The sequence below is a fragment of the Pyrus communis genome, chromosome 7 (genome assembly GCF_041283825.1).
Source record: "Pyrus communis isolate YQ-2024b chromosome 7, ASM4128382v1, whole genome shotgun sequence".
Classification (NCBI taxonomy): Eukaryota; Viridiplantae; Streptophyta; class Magnoliopsida; order Rosales; family Rosaceae; genus Pyrus; species Pyrus communis.
Window position 1 is genome coordinate 27,749,831 of NC_142571.1, and position 15,929 is coordinate 27,765,759.

At 39.9% G+C, this 15,929-nt stretch overlaps 2 protein-coding genes and 1 long non-coding RNA gene across 3 annotated transcripts; all 3 read left to right on the top strand.

The window, feature by feature from the left end:
* Positions 1 to 388: 388 nt before the first annotated feature.
* On the top strand, positions 389 to 3,726 carry LOC137734938 (disease resistance protein RPM1-like). The gene has a single exon (XM_088696821.1). The coding sequence runs from the start codon at positions 689 to 691 to the stop codon at positions 3,548 to 3,550; it is 2,862 nt and encodes a 953-aa protein (XP_088552947.1). The 5' UTR covers positions 389 to 688; the 3' UTR covers positions 3,551 to 3,726.
* A 2,515-nt stretch (positions 3,727 to 6,241) lies between these two features.
* On the top strand, positions 6,242 to 7,979 carry LOC148696002 (uncharacterized). Its single transcript, XR_015964619.1, has 3 exons — positions 6,242 to 6,611; positions 6,888 to 7,051; positions 7,199 to 7,979. It is a non-coding gene; the product is annotated as an uncharacterized LOC148696002 (long non-coding RNA).
* Positions 7,980 to 10,626: 2,647 nt separating this feature from the next.
* Positions 10,627 to 14,120, top strand: LOC148696003 (disease resistance protein RPM1-like). The gene has a single exon (XM_088696822.1). The coding sequence runs from the start codon at positions 11,053 to 11,055 to the stop codon at positions 13,888 to 13,890; it is 2,838 nt and encodes a 945-aa protein (XP_088552948.1). The 5' UTR covers positions 10,627 to 11,052; the 3' UTR covers positions 13,891 to 14,120.
* Positions 14,121 to 15,929: the final 1,809 nt, after the last annotated feature.

Consider the following 15,929-nt stretch of genomic DNA (forward strand, 5'->3'; position numbering starts at 1 on the left):
CGAAGCTTTGAAAATTGCTCCAACTTCTGGCCAAGAGTTCCGAGACACTTAACAGAGTTTTTAACGGAATGATCAAAATGATGTATGATGGACAATATCAGGGACCACTTCTATTGATTTGAAATCTCAAAGACCATTTTAGCTAAAAAGCCTAAAAAAAATAAAAGGCTATGAGAGATTTTTTTAATGTGATCGGTACACGGAATGGTACACCATATGTTACTATACAAAGAATATGATAAGTGTGTTAAAAAATTAATAATTTAAAAAATAAAATTTCCCCCACTTTTATAAAAACAAATGGTGTATCACTCGTGTGTATTGCGAAAAATTTCCTCAAAACCACAGGAAAGCACCAAATAAGTTGCTAGCTGTAAAATGGTTATTGGCGTTCTAGCCCTTTAATCATGATGTACAGAAGCCCCAGTCTAAAGGTTATAAGGAAGGTGTCTGAACATTTCAATCCACCAATTTTCTCAATCTGCTTCATTGCTTCTGATTTTCTTGATACCAAAGACATCTGCTTCACAGCATTCAAATTGCTCCTGATTCTTGCTTCAGTTTTCAGATTTCCTTTCTCTACCTTTGATTCCCAATCGTTTTTTTTTTTTTTTTTTCCGAGCAACTGTTTGCTCACCCAAACCAAACAGATAGCATATAATTTGGGGTTGTTGGATGCTCGTATTCTATGGCAGAACAAATTGTACGCTTAGTGATCGACAAGTTAATTCAACTACTCATCACCACAGGGGAAAACCTTTCAAGAGACGCACGCGAAGGAGTTAGTTTCATCAGAGACGAGCTACAGAGCATCCGATCATTCCTCAGGGACGCAGATGCTAAGGCGGCTGCAGATGGAGAGACGACGAATGACAGTGTCAAAACTTGGATCAACCAAGTAAGAGACGCAGCTTTTTACATTGAAGATGTCATCGATGAATATTTGCTCCGCATCACACGGCGTCATCAAGATCCTGGGTTCATTCGTTTTTTCCATAAAATTATCCGGTTGGCTAAAAGAATGAGATCACAGGATGGGATAGTTTCGAAAGTTGACCGTATGAAGAAATTGGTTCGTGATATTCTGGAAAGAAGAAAAAGATACGTACTCAGTCCCATTGACCAGCAAGGTGGAGATAATGGCGAAAGGACTCCTCTACGGCATGACCCTCGAGTGGCTTCCCTTGTCATTGGGGAGGATGAAGTGGTGGGGATTGACTCTGCCAGAAAAGAGCTAACTGATTTGTTGGTAGGAGGAGAGCCGAGACGCGAAGTGATATCTGTGGTTGGCATGGGAGGACTTGGGAAGACCACTCTAGCCAAGAAAGTTTACGACAGTCAGACGGTGATGGACCACTTTGATTGCTACGCTTGGTTTTCGGTGTCCCAGTCGTACAAGGAGGAGGATCTTCTGAGGATGGTAGTCAAAAAGTTCTGCGATTCAAGGAAGGATCCTTACCCAGAAGGAATTGACACAATGGATGAGGAGTCCCTGATCAGAAAATCAGGAGAGTATTTGCAGCAAAAGAGGTATGTTGTTGTGTTTGATGATGTGTGGAGAGAAGATTTTTGGGGGGCTATAGAACATGCCTTACCAGGTAATAAAGGCGGACGAATAATGATTACTACAAGGAATCAAGATGTTGCCGATTTTTGCAAAAAATCTTGTTTTGTTCATGTCCATCACTTGCAACCTCTGCCTCCGGAGAAGGCATGGGAATTGTTTTGTAGAAAGGCATTTCAGGTTGAATTGGAGGGAAAGTGCCCTCCAGAGTTAGAAGATATGTCACGGGAAATCGTTAAAAAGTGCGAGGGACTACCTTTGGCAATTGTTTGCATAGGTGGTCTGCTGTCAAGGAAAGATAAAGTGGTGGATGAATGGCGGAAGTTATCCAATAGCTTAAGTTCAGAGTTGGAAAGCAATCTCATTCTTACAGGCCTCACAAGAATCTTATCCCTCAGCTATTACCATCTACCATATCACCTCAAATCGTGTGTCTTATACTTTGGCATCTTTCCAGAGGACTACTCAATTAATTGCGTAAGATTGATACGGTTGTGGATCGCTGAAGGGTTTGTAGAATGGCAGAAGGGCAAGACACTGGAAGATGTTGGAGGGGAATATTTGACTGAGCTAATTCACAGAAGCCTGGTTCAAGTGTCAGAAGTTTCCATTGATGGAAAAGCTCGAAGTTGTAGAGTTCATGATCTTTGGCGCGAAGTGCTCCTTAAAAAGGGTGTGGATTCAAGCTTCTGTCATTTGTTATCAGAATTTGAGTTGACCTCAAAACCAACAACTCGAACTCGACGTCTCTCAATCGACAGCAGTCCCTCAATCGACAGCAGTCCCTCTGATGCCCTGGGAAGCATTAGAGAGTCTCAAATTCGCTCTGTATTTGCTTTCAACCAAGAAGAATGGCCCGAGTCTTTCCTCAATACATTGAGGGGAAACTTTAAACTCCTGAAAGTATTGGATTTCATGGATGCTCCAATCAATCAACTTCCGAAATATGTGGGGGATTTGTATCTCTTGACATACTTAAGCCTGAGGAATACAAAGGTGAAGTTGCTTCCAAACTCCATAGGCAATCTGCAAAACTTAGAAACCCTGGATCTAAAACAGTCTTTGGTGTACGAAATACCGACCAAGATCAAGAAGCTTGTTAAGCTGCGGCATCTTTTGGCCTACTATCGCGACGACAACATGGATTTTTGCATAAATAGGCAAAGAGGAGTGAAGATGCATGAAGGTATTGGATGCTTACAAGCTTTGCAAAAGCTGTACCATGTGGAGGCGAATCATGGAGGGATCAAGCTAATCAAAGAACTGGGAAAGTTAACGCAGCTGCGGAAGTTGGGCCTAAAAAAATTGAAACGTGAAGATGGAAGGGCTCTGTGTGCTTCTATTGAAAAGATGGAAGACCTTGAAACTCTAGATTTAAGTGCAATAAGTGAAGATGAAGTCCTTGATATAGAATCCATTTCAACTCCACCAAAATTTATTCGGTCTCTGTACTTGAAGGGGCGTTTACAGCAGTTGCCAAGTTGGATTTCAAATCTTCAACACCTCGTCAAATTGGGGATTCAGTGGTCAAGGTTGAGAGATTCTCCATTGCAAGCCCTTCAAAATCTACCCAATCTGATGGAGCTTCGTGTGGGAAAAATGGGATATGATGGCGTGCAGCTGCATTTTGAGGGAGGAGAATTTCAGAGACTTACGGAGCTCGTACTCTCGGAAATGGAGGGACTAAGTTCGTTGATCATAGACAATGGGGTTATGCCTCGTCTCCAAGAGCTTTACATTGGACATTGCCCACAACTGAAGGAGGTGCCATTTGGGATCCACCATCTCCGACATCTGAGAGATCTTGTGTTTTATGGCATGACCAAGGAGTTTGCACGACAAATGGATCCAAATAATGGCCCACATTATTGGGCTGTTAAACATATACGACAAGTTCGTTTTGCTTACGAGCCTGGCCCGAGAATTGGCCAATATAAAGCCCACTCCCTTAATGATCTCGACTTTTCGTCTTGGTTGAATGCCTGATTCCAACTGATCAAAAATATGGGAGTGTCTAAATTGTTTGCTCTGCTATCCTTGTTAAGGTGTGGTGTGGTCTTCTTAGCATTTTTCTTGTAATTTTATTGGTGATTATAATAAATTATTTTTTATTAAAAATTAAAATAAAAAGCTATCATCACCTCAGATTTGGAATGCTCAAATGACATGATAAAATTTCATTCATTTTTTTTTTATGAATGCATCAAGTTTTTACGGGAGATAAGTGACAATTATGTACCTCGTATGTAGTATCCCACATCGCCCGTGAGGGCGTGGTCTTTGGGCCTTATATATCCATTGCTAACCTTAAGTTTCAACTAGGCCTTTTGTGGACTCCCTGAGGGGAGAGCAGGCGCTGGCTACGGCTGAGTACCGGTCCACAGAAACAAAACCGTGCGGTAGCTCTGTCTTCGGGCAAGGAATGCCAAAGCGGACAATATAGTTGGAGCTGAGGGTTGGGATGTGACAATTTGGTATCAGAACCAGACTCACGGTCGTGGTGTGCCGACGAGGACGTCGGGCTCCCTAAGGGGGGTGGATTGTAGTATCCCACATCGCCCGTGAGGGCGTGGTCTTTGGGCCTTATATATCCATTGCCAACCTTAAGTTTCAACTAGGCCTTTTGTGGACTCCCTGAGGGGAGAGCAGGCGCTGGCTACGGCTGAGTACCGGTCCACAGAAACAAAACCGTGCGGTAGCTCTGTCTTCGGGCAGGGAATGCCAAAGCGGACAATATAGTTGGAGCTGAGGCAGGGAATGCCAAAGCGGACAATATAGTTGGAGCTAAGGGTTGGGATGTGACAATTTGGTATCAGAGCCAGACTCACGGTCGTGGTGTGCCGACGAGGACGTCGGGCTCCCTAAGGGGGGTGGATTGTAGTATCCCACATCGCCCGTGAGGGCGTGGTCTTTGGGCCTTATATATCCATTGCCAACCTTAAGTTTCAACTAGGCCTTTTGTGGACTCCCCTAGGGGAGAGCAGGCGCTGGCTACGGCTGAGTACCGGTCCACAGAAACAAAACCGTGCGGTAGCTCTGTCTTCGGGCAGGGAATGCCAAAGCGGACAATATAGTTGGAGCTGAGGCAGGGAATGCCAAAGCGGACAATATAGTTGGAGCTAAGGGTTGGGATGTGACAATTTGGTATCAGAGCCAGACTCACGGTCGTGGTGTGCCGACGAGGACGTCGGGCTCCCTAAGGGGGGTGGATTGTAGTATCCCACATCGCCCGTGAGGGCGTGGTCTTTGGGCCTTATATATCCATTGCCAACCTTAAGTTTCAACTAGGCCTTTTGTGGACTCCCCTAGGGGAGAGCAGGCGCTGGCTACGGCTGAGTACCGGTCCACAGAAACAAAACCGTGCGGTAGCTCTGTCTTCGGGCAGGGAATGCCAAAGCGGACAATATAGTTGGAGCTGAGGGTTGGGATGTGACATCGTATCTTTGCTGTAAAAATGAATAAAAACCCTTCAATATTTTTTGGGTTTTGTCACTTGATCAACAATTCAATTAATTGAGAAAAGTAATAAGATTGAAGAACATGATTTAGTAAATTAAATCATATATTTTCGTTCAACTTAACCTAAATATCCAATTTTTTTTATATTTACCAATTCTTTACTATTTTATTTTCTTGACATGAATTTGTAGGATTGTGGATTTTAGAAATTTTGTTAACCAAAGGGTAGATTGTGAATTTTAGAAATTTGAAGTGTTGAGCCTTCTCGTTTTGCATATAGATTAATTTAGCCACATATCTTTAATATAGTTAAATTTGTCATGATATGATATATTTGAAAAACATAATATGCATTTATACATGTATCCTTGCATGCAACGGAGAAAAAATAGTTCTTTATGGTTGTCAAATTTGATATACTTGTTTACAAATGGAATTAAAATTAAAAAAAAAAAGAATCAAAATTGCTTATTGGCTATGGCTTGAAAATTATAAAAACGTGAGATTCTTGTGTCATTTGGCCTGAATATTCTAAAATTAACCGGCTCGTAGTATCAAAATTCAACTGCCAAAGGTTTATTAGATGCTTATTATAAGTATATACCCTTAAAACTCCCATTTAGTTAGACGCAACGAATATGTTAAGTGGGGGCCCACAAAATAAGTGTTTGGGGTAGTGGAGTGGAGCCCACAATTTCAAAATTTTGGATCGGAGGAACATTTCTGTCAACGTTGGGCACTAAGAAAAGTCGTCGTCGTCGTCCTCCTCCTCCTTTGTCTTCATCGTCTTTCTTTTTGTTGCTGAGTTTGCCCTCTAACCAATCCGAAATTATCGCCCAAAACAAATATCCAATCTTCCATTTCTTCTTCACATATCAGAAATTTCAATTAGGGTTTCACATTAACCTTAATCAAAACTTCTACATACATATATACATATCGGAATCCTTTAACGAGAGGGATCCCCATTTTTCTAAAAAAAATGGGACACCCTCTTTGACTGTTAGATTTGGCTTTAATAAAATTGTGCAATTAAGATTGTGTTGCCTGTGATTTATTCTGACACAACTTCATTAAAGTTAATCCAACGGTCAAGAAAGTGTTCCCATTTTTTTTTTTTAAATAGGAATCCCTCTGGTTAAAGGGCATGATATACATATACACATATATTTATATATAATCTCTCTCTCTCTCTCTCTCTCTCTCTCTCTCTCTCTCTCCTCCTCTGTTTCGGCATTTTGATTTCCCGGGAAACTTTGAATCTCGGTCGTTTCTTCGGAAGTCCCCCGAAAGCTTTTCGAGAACGCGAGAATCAGCAATGGAGTAAAACATTCCAGAATATTATGACATAAATTACTTTTAAAATTTGCTGGCTCATTTGCCTGAAAGCTGGTTCATAGGGAGGGGGAGACAGAGATGGACGAAGAAATGGTGAAGTTCGTTAAGGAGGCTTTCGAGGGGGGAGAAATTGACATGGACTATGAATTCGATGCGCCCAAGTTCTTTGATTTCACTCTGCCGGAGACTGGTCGGGAGGCCGAGGAGGCGGAGGAATGGTTCCTGCCAGCAGGAGGTTATCAGCCCTTGCGTAAGCGTTTTCAGAAACATTGGTTTGCTGTTCTCCTAGTCATGTGCCAAAACAACGAATTTTTTGATCATTTTCTATGCTTACCACATCAATTGATGATCGATTCTGCTAATTCATTTCAATATCTGTATGTTTAATTCATGCATCTGAACTGTATTACATTGTTTACGTGAACAAATTAGAGATTAAGAGAATTATAATTACTTGTAATTTGATAAATTAACCACTAACTCTGTTTTTTCTTCGGTTAATTGTCCCTTGTTTTAAATCCCTTAGCTTTCCTTGAAAAATTGTTGAACTGGCAAAAAGGAATCATCCGGAACTTGTAAAAAACTCCGCCAAACCAAAAGATGTTTAAGAAGTTGAAGTTATCAGATGTATTGACTCAAATTATTGCATGGAAGCGGAGGTCTCTGCAGTAGTAGACGATAATATTAGAGGTACACTGTGTACTTCTTCTGCCTCCTCTCATTTCTTATTAAAATTTCGACTCGATAATATTTTCTGTTTTCTAAATCGGCTTAACATGAATTAGCATATGAAGTTGTTTCTTACTGTCATGTTTTATGGTGTTTCGACACGATTAGAACTCCCTAATCACATGGCTCAAGACACTGCAAGCGCTAAACCAAAGTCCCCTGGCAAGTCACCACCTCTATCAAGGAGTTCAACGTTAATGAAACCCACGGCAAGTCAGCTGGCCAAGCAAAATAACTGCCGAGAAGTTCACTCCAACCGGTTACAAGGAGGTGCTAATTTTTTTTGTCTCGGATGATGTTTCTGTTGTCATCAATGTATTTTTGGCTCTAACTGTTTGGTGTTTTCTCTGACATGTGCCTTTTTGCATTTTTCATTTTATAGTTTTTGCATCTCTGATCTGTTTAATCTTTGTTGAATTGTATACTTTATCATGATCGATACGAGGTTGTTACACTCAAGTCGAACAGCGTATTTAATCCACCCAGTTGTGATTAAGGAAGTTCAATAATTTATGAAATTTTCATAAGAATTTCTGAAGGGCTCTTTATGCATTTGTGAAGCAGGTTGCTGAACAGCTCAAGCATCAACCTCTCTGGTTACACTAGGTGTCGAAAAAGGTAGCATAAATTTTACGAAAACAAGGTTCTGTGCTTTTGATCGTGAAAAGAACATTTTAGTTTCATTCGAAATAAGAGAAAAATAGTTTACATTGATGGAAAAGCTCGAAGTTGTAGAGTTCATGATCTTTTGCGGGAACTGCTCCACTACAAATTCGTGATGGATTGATGGCAGCTGCAAGCATCTTTCTCTCTCCCTTTAAATTCTTTCTCGATTGATATTTTTATTAACAGATTCTCATTAATTCAATCAGTGTGTTTGGCATTGTTTGACTGGGTGCTACACTACCCACTTTGTATGAACATTGTTGCCTTTTTCACGAACCGACTAATCCAACCCAGCCGAATACGTGGGAAATTTATGTCTCAAGGACTTGTAGCCTGGACTAAACTCATTGATCATAGACAATGGGGCCATGCCTCTTCTCCGAGAGTTACAAATTGGGCCTTCCCCTCAACTGAAGCAGGTGCCCTCTGGCATCCAGTACCTCAGAAATCTATGCTTTCTTAGATTTGCTGGCATGCCAAAAGAGTTCCAACAACATATGGACCAAATAACGGGCAACATTATTGGTTTGTTTAACATCTACAAGATGTTCTTTTTATTTACAAGTTCGGACCAAGATGTGGCGTACATGATGTTTGTGAGGAGTTGATGTGAGCAAAGCAACAATGATTGTTTCTCACAACCCAGATAATCAATGTCTACGGTGACTAATTCTCACACTCGAACAAATTAAATGACGGGCCAAGAATTTAAAGATTAAAAATTATACTCAAGTCTCAACACACTTGAAAAAGGGCAAAAAGCCAAAAACTGAAGGAAAGAAAAGGCCTTGCCAGCTGTATGTAAGACTTTTCCGTGTCGAAGGGCTCTCACCATGAAAGGTGTTGGAACCCGAGTCCCACATCGGACAGAGGAAGAAGAGAAGAGTGCTTTAAATAGAAATACCTCTTTCTAATTAACACCGAGGCCTTTTGTGATAAAACCCCACACCTGAGGATTGTGCAGGTGGTTAAGTGAGGACAGTATCGGTGTTGTTGGAGTGAGCCCTCGGCCCGTCGACCTGAAAATTTCCACATGGTATCAGAGCCAGGGGATGGGCCCGTACTGCCACGTGATTGGGTGGGTCCCCATTGGCCCCGCGTGATTGTCCACGTAGGCCAAAGATGCCACGTGGGGTCTCACGTGCGGGGGAGTGTTGGAACCCCCAGTCCCACATCGAACAGAGGGAGAAGAGAAGAGTGCTTTAAATAGAAATACCCCTCTCTAATTAACACCGAGGCCTTTGAGGATTGTGCAGGTCCTCTCTAATTAACACCGAGGCCTTTTGTGATAAAACCCCACACCTGAGGATTGTGCAGGTGGTTAAGTGGGGACAGTATCGGTGTTGTTGGAGTGGACCCTCGGCCCGTCGACCTGAAAATTTCCACAAAAGGCCTACCACGATATCGTTTTAGTCTCTTTTTAAAATAATGCTTAGAAAATTAAATTTGTCAACAAAATTTACAAATTAAATTATGTGTAATTAATAAAAATGAGCATGTTTATTAACGTTTAAGTCATAATTTAATCATCAACTTCTATGTCATTTAGTTTACAAAATTTTGTTTATAAATTTAAAACTCCCTATCATTATCTCTTTTTAAGACGAAGTAGGATTATCTCTATTTCTAATCTCTCTCTTCTTCCATCCATTTCTATTTAAACAATTACTATTAAGCCACCTCAACATCTTGTTTTGAATTTTTTATATAAAGAAGAAAACAAAAAAAAGCACACCATCTTCTTTCATTGAAGAAGAGGTCATTTCGAAATTATTAAAAAATTGAAGGATAGATTTTTGAAAGAGGAAAGAAAATATGAGAATTGAAATGGTAGGAATGGTGAAAATTTTGTGAGGAATGGTTTAGGTATTTATAGGAAAAAAAAGGCCCAAAAAACCCTAAAAAAGAAAAAAAAAATTTGAATCCAACGGTAACTGGCGCCAACTAGCTGACATCAGCTAGCCGTTGGATTCAAAATTATTTTAAAAAAATCTTATCGGTTATAACCGACAGGATTTCCAGTTTTTCTGGCCAGCCCTGCAACCCTCTAGCCTTCTCAGATTCCGTGAGGCCCTCTGAGATTCTACATCCCTCTGCCCTAGCCCTCGGTTGGAGACGGTTTTCAGGCTATTTTCGGCTCTCTGTCCCTCTGGACCCTTCGGTTAGAGATGGCCTTACGTCTGCAACCCTATCAGAAATAATACATGAATATCCAAGCACGGATTGTTGAAGGGATGTGATATCTACACACTTTTTTTTACTTCTCCCATACCTTTTTAGTTTTCGGCTTTCGGATCGGATAAATTGAAGAAGATCAATAAATATAAATTAACAAAAGGTGTGTGAGAAGTAAAAAAATGATGTGTGGATAGCACACCTTGTTGAAAAGTAAATTGTCCACTGGTTTCCTTGATTCAGGTTGCTATGATTTACTTGAGTCAATTGGACAAATGTAGGGCTTAGATTTAATCTATCTATGTAAGGCTTATAAGTCTTAGATTCTAGACAAGTGTCATTCTAATATTGCTGGCCTTTTTGACGTAAGGCTCAAACTGTTGTGTGGGCACCGCTATGTTTAGTGGCCTTTCAACTCAACACCAAAAGTTTCCATCTCTTTCATCTTACTTTTCTATTTTTTGGACTCTTTATATCTTTTCTTTTTCTTCACTTTTCCTCGTTGATTTAGAGAAAAAAGTAACACAGATAATGACAAAACTTGCATGAAACATGTTTATCACGATATAACATTGCTGATCCAATAATAAATATCAGTAAAAAATTTCTTCCACATAACATTAAATTATTAGGCAAAGACGGTTAAAAAAAAACCTTCGTATAAAAGTTGTTACCACTGTTGAGTGTTCTAAACCTAAATTTTTTCAATACAAGTATCGATCAAAGATAGATGTCATCCACATTACTAGATTCCCATCATAAACAAAATAAAAGCAAAGCCACAGGAAAGCATCAAATAAGTTGCTAGCTGTAAAAAGGTTGTTGGCATTCTAGACCTTTAATCATGATGTACAGAAGCCCCTGTCCGAAGGTGATAAGAAAGGTGTCTGAACATTTCAATCCATCAATTTTCTCAACCTGCTTCATTTTTTCTGATTTTCTTGATACCAAAGCCATCTGCTTCACAGCATTCAATTTGCTCCTGATTCTTGCTTCTTCTTCTAGTTTTCAGATTTCCTTTCTCTACCTTTGATTCCCATTTTTTTTTTCCCGAGCAACTGTTTGCTCACCCAAACCAAACAGATAGCATATAGTTTGGGATTGTTGGATGCTCATATTATATGGCAGAACAAATTGTATGCTTTGTGATCGACAAGTTAATTCAACTACTCATCACCACAGAAGCAAACCTTTCGAGTGACGTACGCGAAGGAGTTGGTTTCATCAGAGACGAGCTACAGAGCATCCGATCATTCCTCAGGGACGCAGATGCTAAGGCGGCTGCAGATGGAGAGACGACGAATGACAGTGTCAAAACTTGGGTCAACCAAGTAAGAGAAGCAGCTTTTTACATTGAAGATGTCATTGATGAATATTTGCTTCGCATCACACGGCACCATCAAGACCCTGGATTCATTCGTTTTTTCCATAAAATTATCTGGTTGGCTAAAAAAACGAGATCACAGGATGGGATAGTTTCGAAAGTTGACCGTATGAAAGAATTGGTTCGGGATATTCAGGAAAGAAGAAAAAGATATGAACTCAGTTCCATTGACCAGCAAGGTCAAGATAATGGCGAAAAGACTCTTCCGTGGCATGACCCTCGAGTGGCTTCCCTTTTCATTGAGGAGGCTGAAGTGGTGGGGATTAAGCAAGCCAGAGCAAAGCTAACTAATTTGTTGGTTGGGAAAGCGCCGAGACGCGAAGTGATATCAGTGGTTGGCATGGGAGGACTTGGGAAGACCACTCTTGCCAGAAAAGTTTATGACAATCTGACGGTGCTCGACCAATTTGATTGCTACGCTTGGATTACGGCGTCCCAGACATACAAGGTGGAGGATCTTCTGAGGACAGTAGTCAAAATGTTCTGCAGTTCAAGGAACGAGAATTTCCCAGAGGGAATTGACACAATGAATGAGGAGTCCCTGATCAGAAAATCAAGAGAGTATTTGCAGCAAAAGAGGTATGTTGTTGTGTTTGATGATGTGTGGAAGGTAGATTTTTGGGAGGCTATAGAACATGCTTTACCGGATAATAAAGGCGGACGAATAATGATTACTACAAGGAGTCAAGATGTTGCCGATTTTTGCAAAAGATATTGTTTTGTTCATGTTCATCACCTGCAACCTCTGCCTCCAAACAAGGCATGGGAATTGTTTTGTAGAAAGGCATTTCGGTTTGAATTGGAGGGAAATTGCCCTCCAGAGTTAGAAGATATGTCACGGGAAATCGTTCGAAAGTGCGAAGGACTACCTTTGGCAATTGTTTGCATAGGTGGTCTGCTGTCAACGAAAGTCAAAGTTGTTTCTGAATGGCAGAAGTTATACAATAGCTTAAGTTCAGAGTTGGAAAGCAATCCCCATCTTACAAGCCTCACAAGAATCCTATCCCTCAGCTATCACCATCTACCATATTACCTCAAATCATGCGTCTTATATTTTGGCATCTTTCCAGAGGACTACTCAATTAGTTGTGTAAGATTGATTCGGTTGTGGATTGCTGAAGGGTTTGTAAAATTGCAGGACGGCAAGACACTGGAAGAGGTTGGAGAGGAATACTTGACTGAGCTAATTCACAGAAGCTTGGTTCAAGTGTCAGAAGTTTACATGAATGGAAAAGCTCGAAGTTGTAGAGTTCATGATCTGTTGCGCGAAGTCCTCCTTAAAAAGGGTGGGGATTCAAGCTTCTGTCATGTCTTATCGAAAGACAAGTCAACTTTTAAAACAACAAATCGGCGGCTCTCAATCAACATCAGTCCCTCTGAAGTCTTGGGAAGCATTACAGAGTCTCATATTCGTTCTGTTTTTACTTTCAACCAAGAAGAATGGCCCGAGTCTTTCCTCAATACATTGAGGCGAAACTTTCAACTTCTGAAAGTTTTGGATTTCATGGACGCTCCAATCAATCAACTTCCGAAATATGTGGGGGATTTGTATCTCTTGACGTATTTAAGCCTGAGGAATACAAAGGTGGAGTTGCTTCCAGACTCCATAGGCAATCTGAAAAACTTAGAAACTCTGGATCTAAAACAGTCTTTGGTGTATGAAATACCAGCGAAGATCAATAAGCTTGTTAAGCTGCGGTTTCTTTTGGTCTACTATCGTAACTACAGCATGCGTTTTTGCTTGAATACGGAAAGAGGAGTGAAGATACATGAAGGTATTGGATGCTTACAAGCTTTGCAAAAACTGTACCATGTGGAGGCGAATTATGGAGGGATCAAGCTAATCAAAGAACTGGGAAACTTAAGGCAGCTGCGGAAGTTGGGCCTAAAAAAATTGAAACGCGAATATGGAAGGGCTATGTGTGCTTCTATTGAAAGGATGAATCGCCTTGAATCTCTAGATTTAAGTGCAATAAGTGAAGATGAAGTCCTTGATCTAGAATCCATTTCAACTCCACCAGAATTTATTCGGTCTCTGATCTTGAGGGGGCGTTTAGAGCAGTTGCCAAGTTGGATTTCAAATCTTCAACACCTCGTCAAATTGGTGATTGATTGGTCAAGGCTTAGAGATTCTCCATTGAAAGCCCTTCAAAATCTACCTAATCTGTTGGTGCTTCATTTGGGACAAATGGGATATGATGGCGTGCAGCTGCATTTTGAGGAAGGAGGATTTCAGAAGCTTAGGGAGCTACAACTCGGGGAAATGGAGGGACTAAATTCACTGATCATAGACAATGGGGTTATGCCTCTTCTCCAAAAGTTTCACATTGTATCTTGCCCACAACTGAAGGAGGTGCCATCTGGCATCCACCATCTCCGAAATCTGAGAGATCTTTGGTTTAATGACATGAAGACGGAGTTTGCACGACAAATGGATCCAAATAATGGCCCACATTATTGGATTGTTAAACATATACGTCATGTTCATTTTGGTTACAAGTCTGGCCCGACAGATGACGATAATGAAGTCCACTGCCTGTGTGGTCCCAATTTTTCGTCTTGGTCGAATGCCTGATTCTAACTTGATCAAAAAAATGGGAGTGTCTAAAGACTACAGGTTTATGGGCCGTTAAGATTGAATTGTTAGCTCTGCTGTCCTTGGTTCTTGTGTAGATTGACTGGGAGGGGCTCTTTCTTCTTTGCGCTTTTTTTTTTTCTTTTGTGTGTCGTGCTTGGGTGTGGTGTTCTTAGCATTTTTCTTGTAATTTTTTTGGTGGTTTGCAATATATTGTTTTTAATTAAAAATTAAAATAACAAGATATCATGACCTCAAACTTAGAATGCTCCAATGACATGATAAAATTTCATTAATTTTTTTATGAATTAATCAAGTTTTTATAGGATATAACTAACAACTATTTACCTCGTATCTTTGCTTTAAAAATGAATAAAAACCCTTCATATTTTTGTCAGTTTTGTCCCTTGATCACCAATTCAATTAACTGAGAGAAATAATAAGATTGAAGAATATGATTTAGTAAATTAAATCATATATGTGAGTTTTTTCCCATCTCTACTCAAACAAAAGTATAGGTGTCTATACTTTTGTTCAACATAACCTAAAGATCCTTTTTTATTATTTTTTTTTTTTATTTTTTATTTTTTTATTTTTTTAACCCATTCTTTACTGTCTTGTATTCTTGATATTAATTTGTAGGATTGCGGATTTTAGAATTTTTGTTAACCAAAGGGTAGATTGTGAATTTTAGAAATTTTAAGCGTTGAACCTTCTCCTTTTGTACATACAGATTAATTCAGTTACATATATACAATATAGTTAATGTTTGTATCATGATATGACACATTTGAAATACATAATATGCATTCGTACATGTATCCTCGAATGCAAATGTAGAAAAACAATTCTTTATGTTGTAAAATTTTATATACTTATTTACAAATGGAATTAAATTTAAAAAAAAATTATCAAAATTTACAAAAGAAATACAAACACAAAAACAATTCGGGAGCTCTGCTCTCTCCTCCTTCCCTCTCCCTCTCTAGCCTTTGTGTAACTGCAGGTTGAATAGGGCTTAGAGATTTGGGTGCTATCATATACACCATGTGGAAACAAATTACTGCGAAATCAAACTAATTAAAGCATTGGAAAATCTAAGGCAGCTACGAAAGTTAAGCCTGAAAAACTTGAAAATTGAATATGGACATGCTATATGTGCTCCGATTGAAAGTGAATCACCTTGAATCTCTAGAATTAAACACAATAAGTGAAGATGAAGTCCTTGACCTACAACAATCCATTTCAATTCCACCCGAATCTATTTCGGTTTTCTCCACTTGAAGGGGCCTCTAGAGAAGTTGCCAAGTTGGATTCGAAAGCTTCAATAACTCGTCAAGCTACGAATTTTTTTGGTCAAGGTTGATAGTGCCCCACTGAAAGCCCTTCAAAACCTTCCTAATTTGGTGGAGCTTGGGTTCTGATACAAGGCATATGATGGTGTGCAAGTTCATTTTGAGGGAGGCTTTAAGGAACTCGGGTGCTAAAACTCAAGGACTTAGGCCTGATTTGGTACTGAGGTGATTCTGAAAAAAGCTGGGAGCTGTTTTTGTGTTTGATAAACATTCAGCTTCAGTTTTTTTTCACAGTTTTGGGTGAAAAAAAGCCAAAAACAAGAAGCTGCAAAACCCAGCTTTGAAAAACCGGTTTTTTTTCACATTTGTTTTACATAAAAGTTTACCAAACACTATAATACTGTTTTTTTTTTTTTTTTTTCAAAAGCACTTTTACAAAAAAGTATACCAAACACTCTGCTGCTTTATTTCACATATGTTTTTTCTTACAGCACAGCAGAAACAGTTTTTTTTTCAAAGCATGGCAATACCAAACCAGCCCTTATAGCCTGGACTAAACTCATTGATCATGGACAATGGGGCCACGCCTCTTCTCCGAGAGTTACAAATTGGGCCTTCCACTCAACTGATGCAGGTGCCCTCTGGCATCCAGTACCTCAGAAATCTAAGCTTTCTTAGATTTGTTGGCATGCAGAAAGACTTCCAACAAAATATGGACCAAATAATGGGCAGCATTATTGGATT

Coding starts and splice junctions, on each gene's coding strand:
- LOC137734938 (XM_088696821.1), top strand. CDS start 689: ATGGCAGAACAAATTGTACGCTTAGTGATCGACAAGTTAATTCAACTA.
- LOC148696003 (XM_088696822.1), top strand. CDS start 11,053: ATGGCAGAACAAATTGTATGCTTTGTGATCGACAAGTTAATTCAACTA.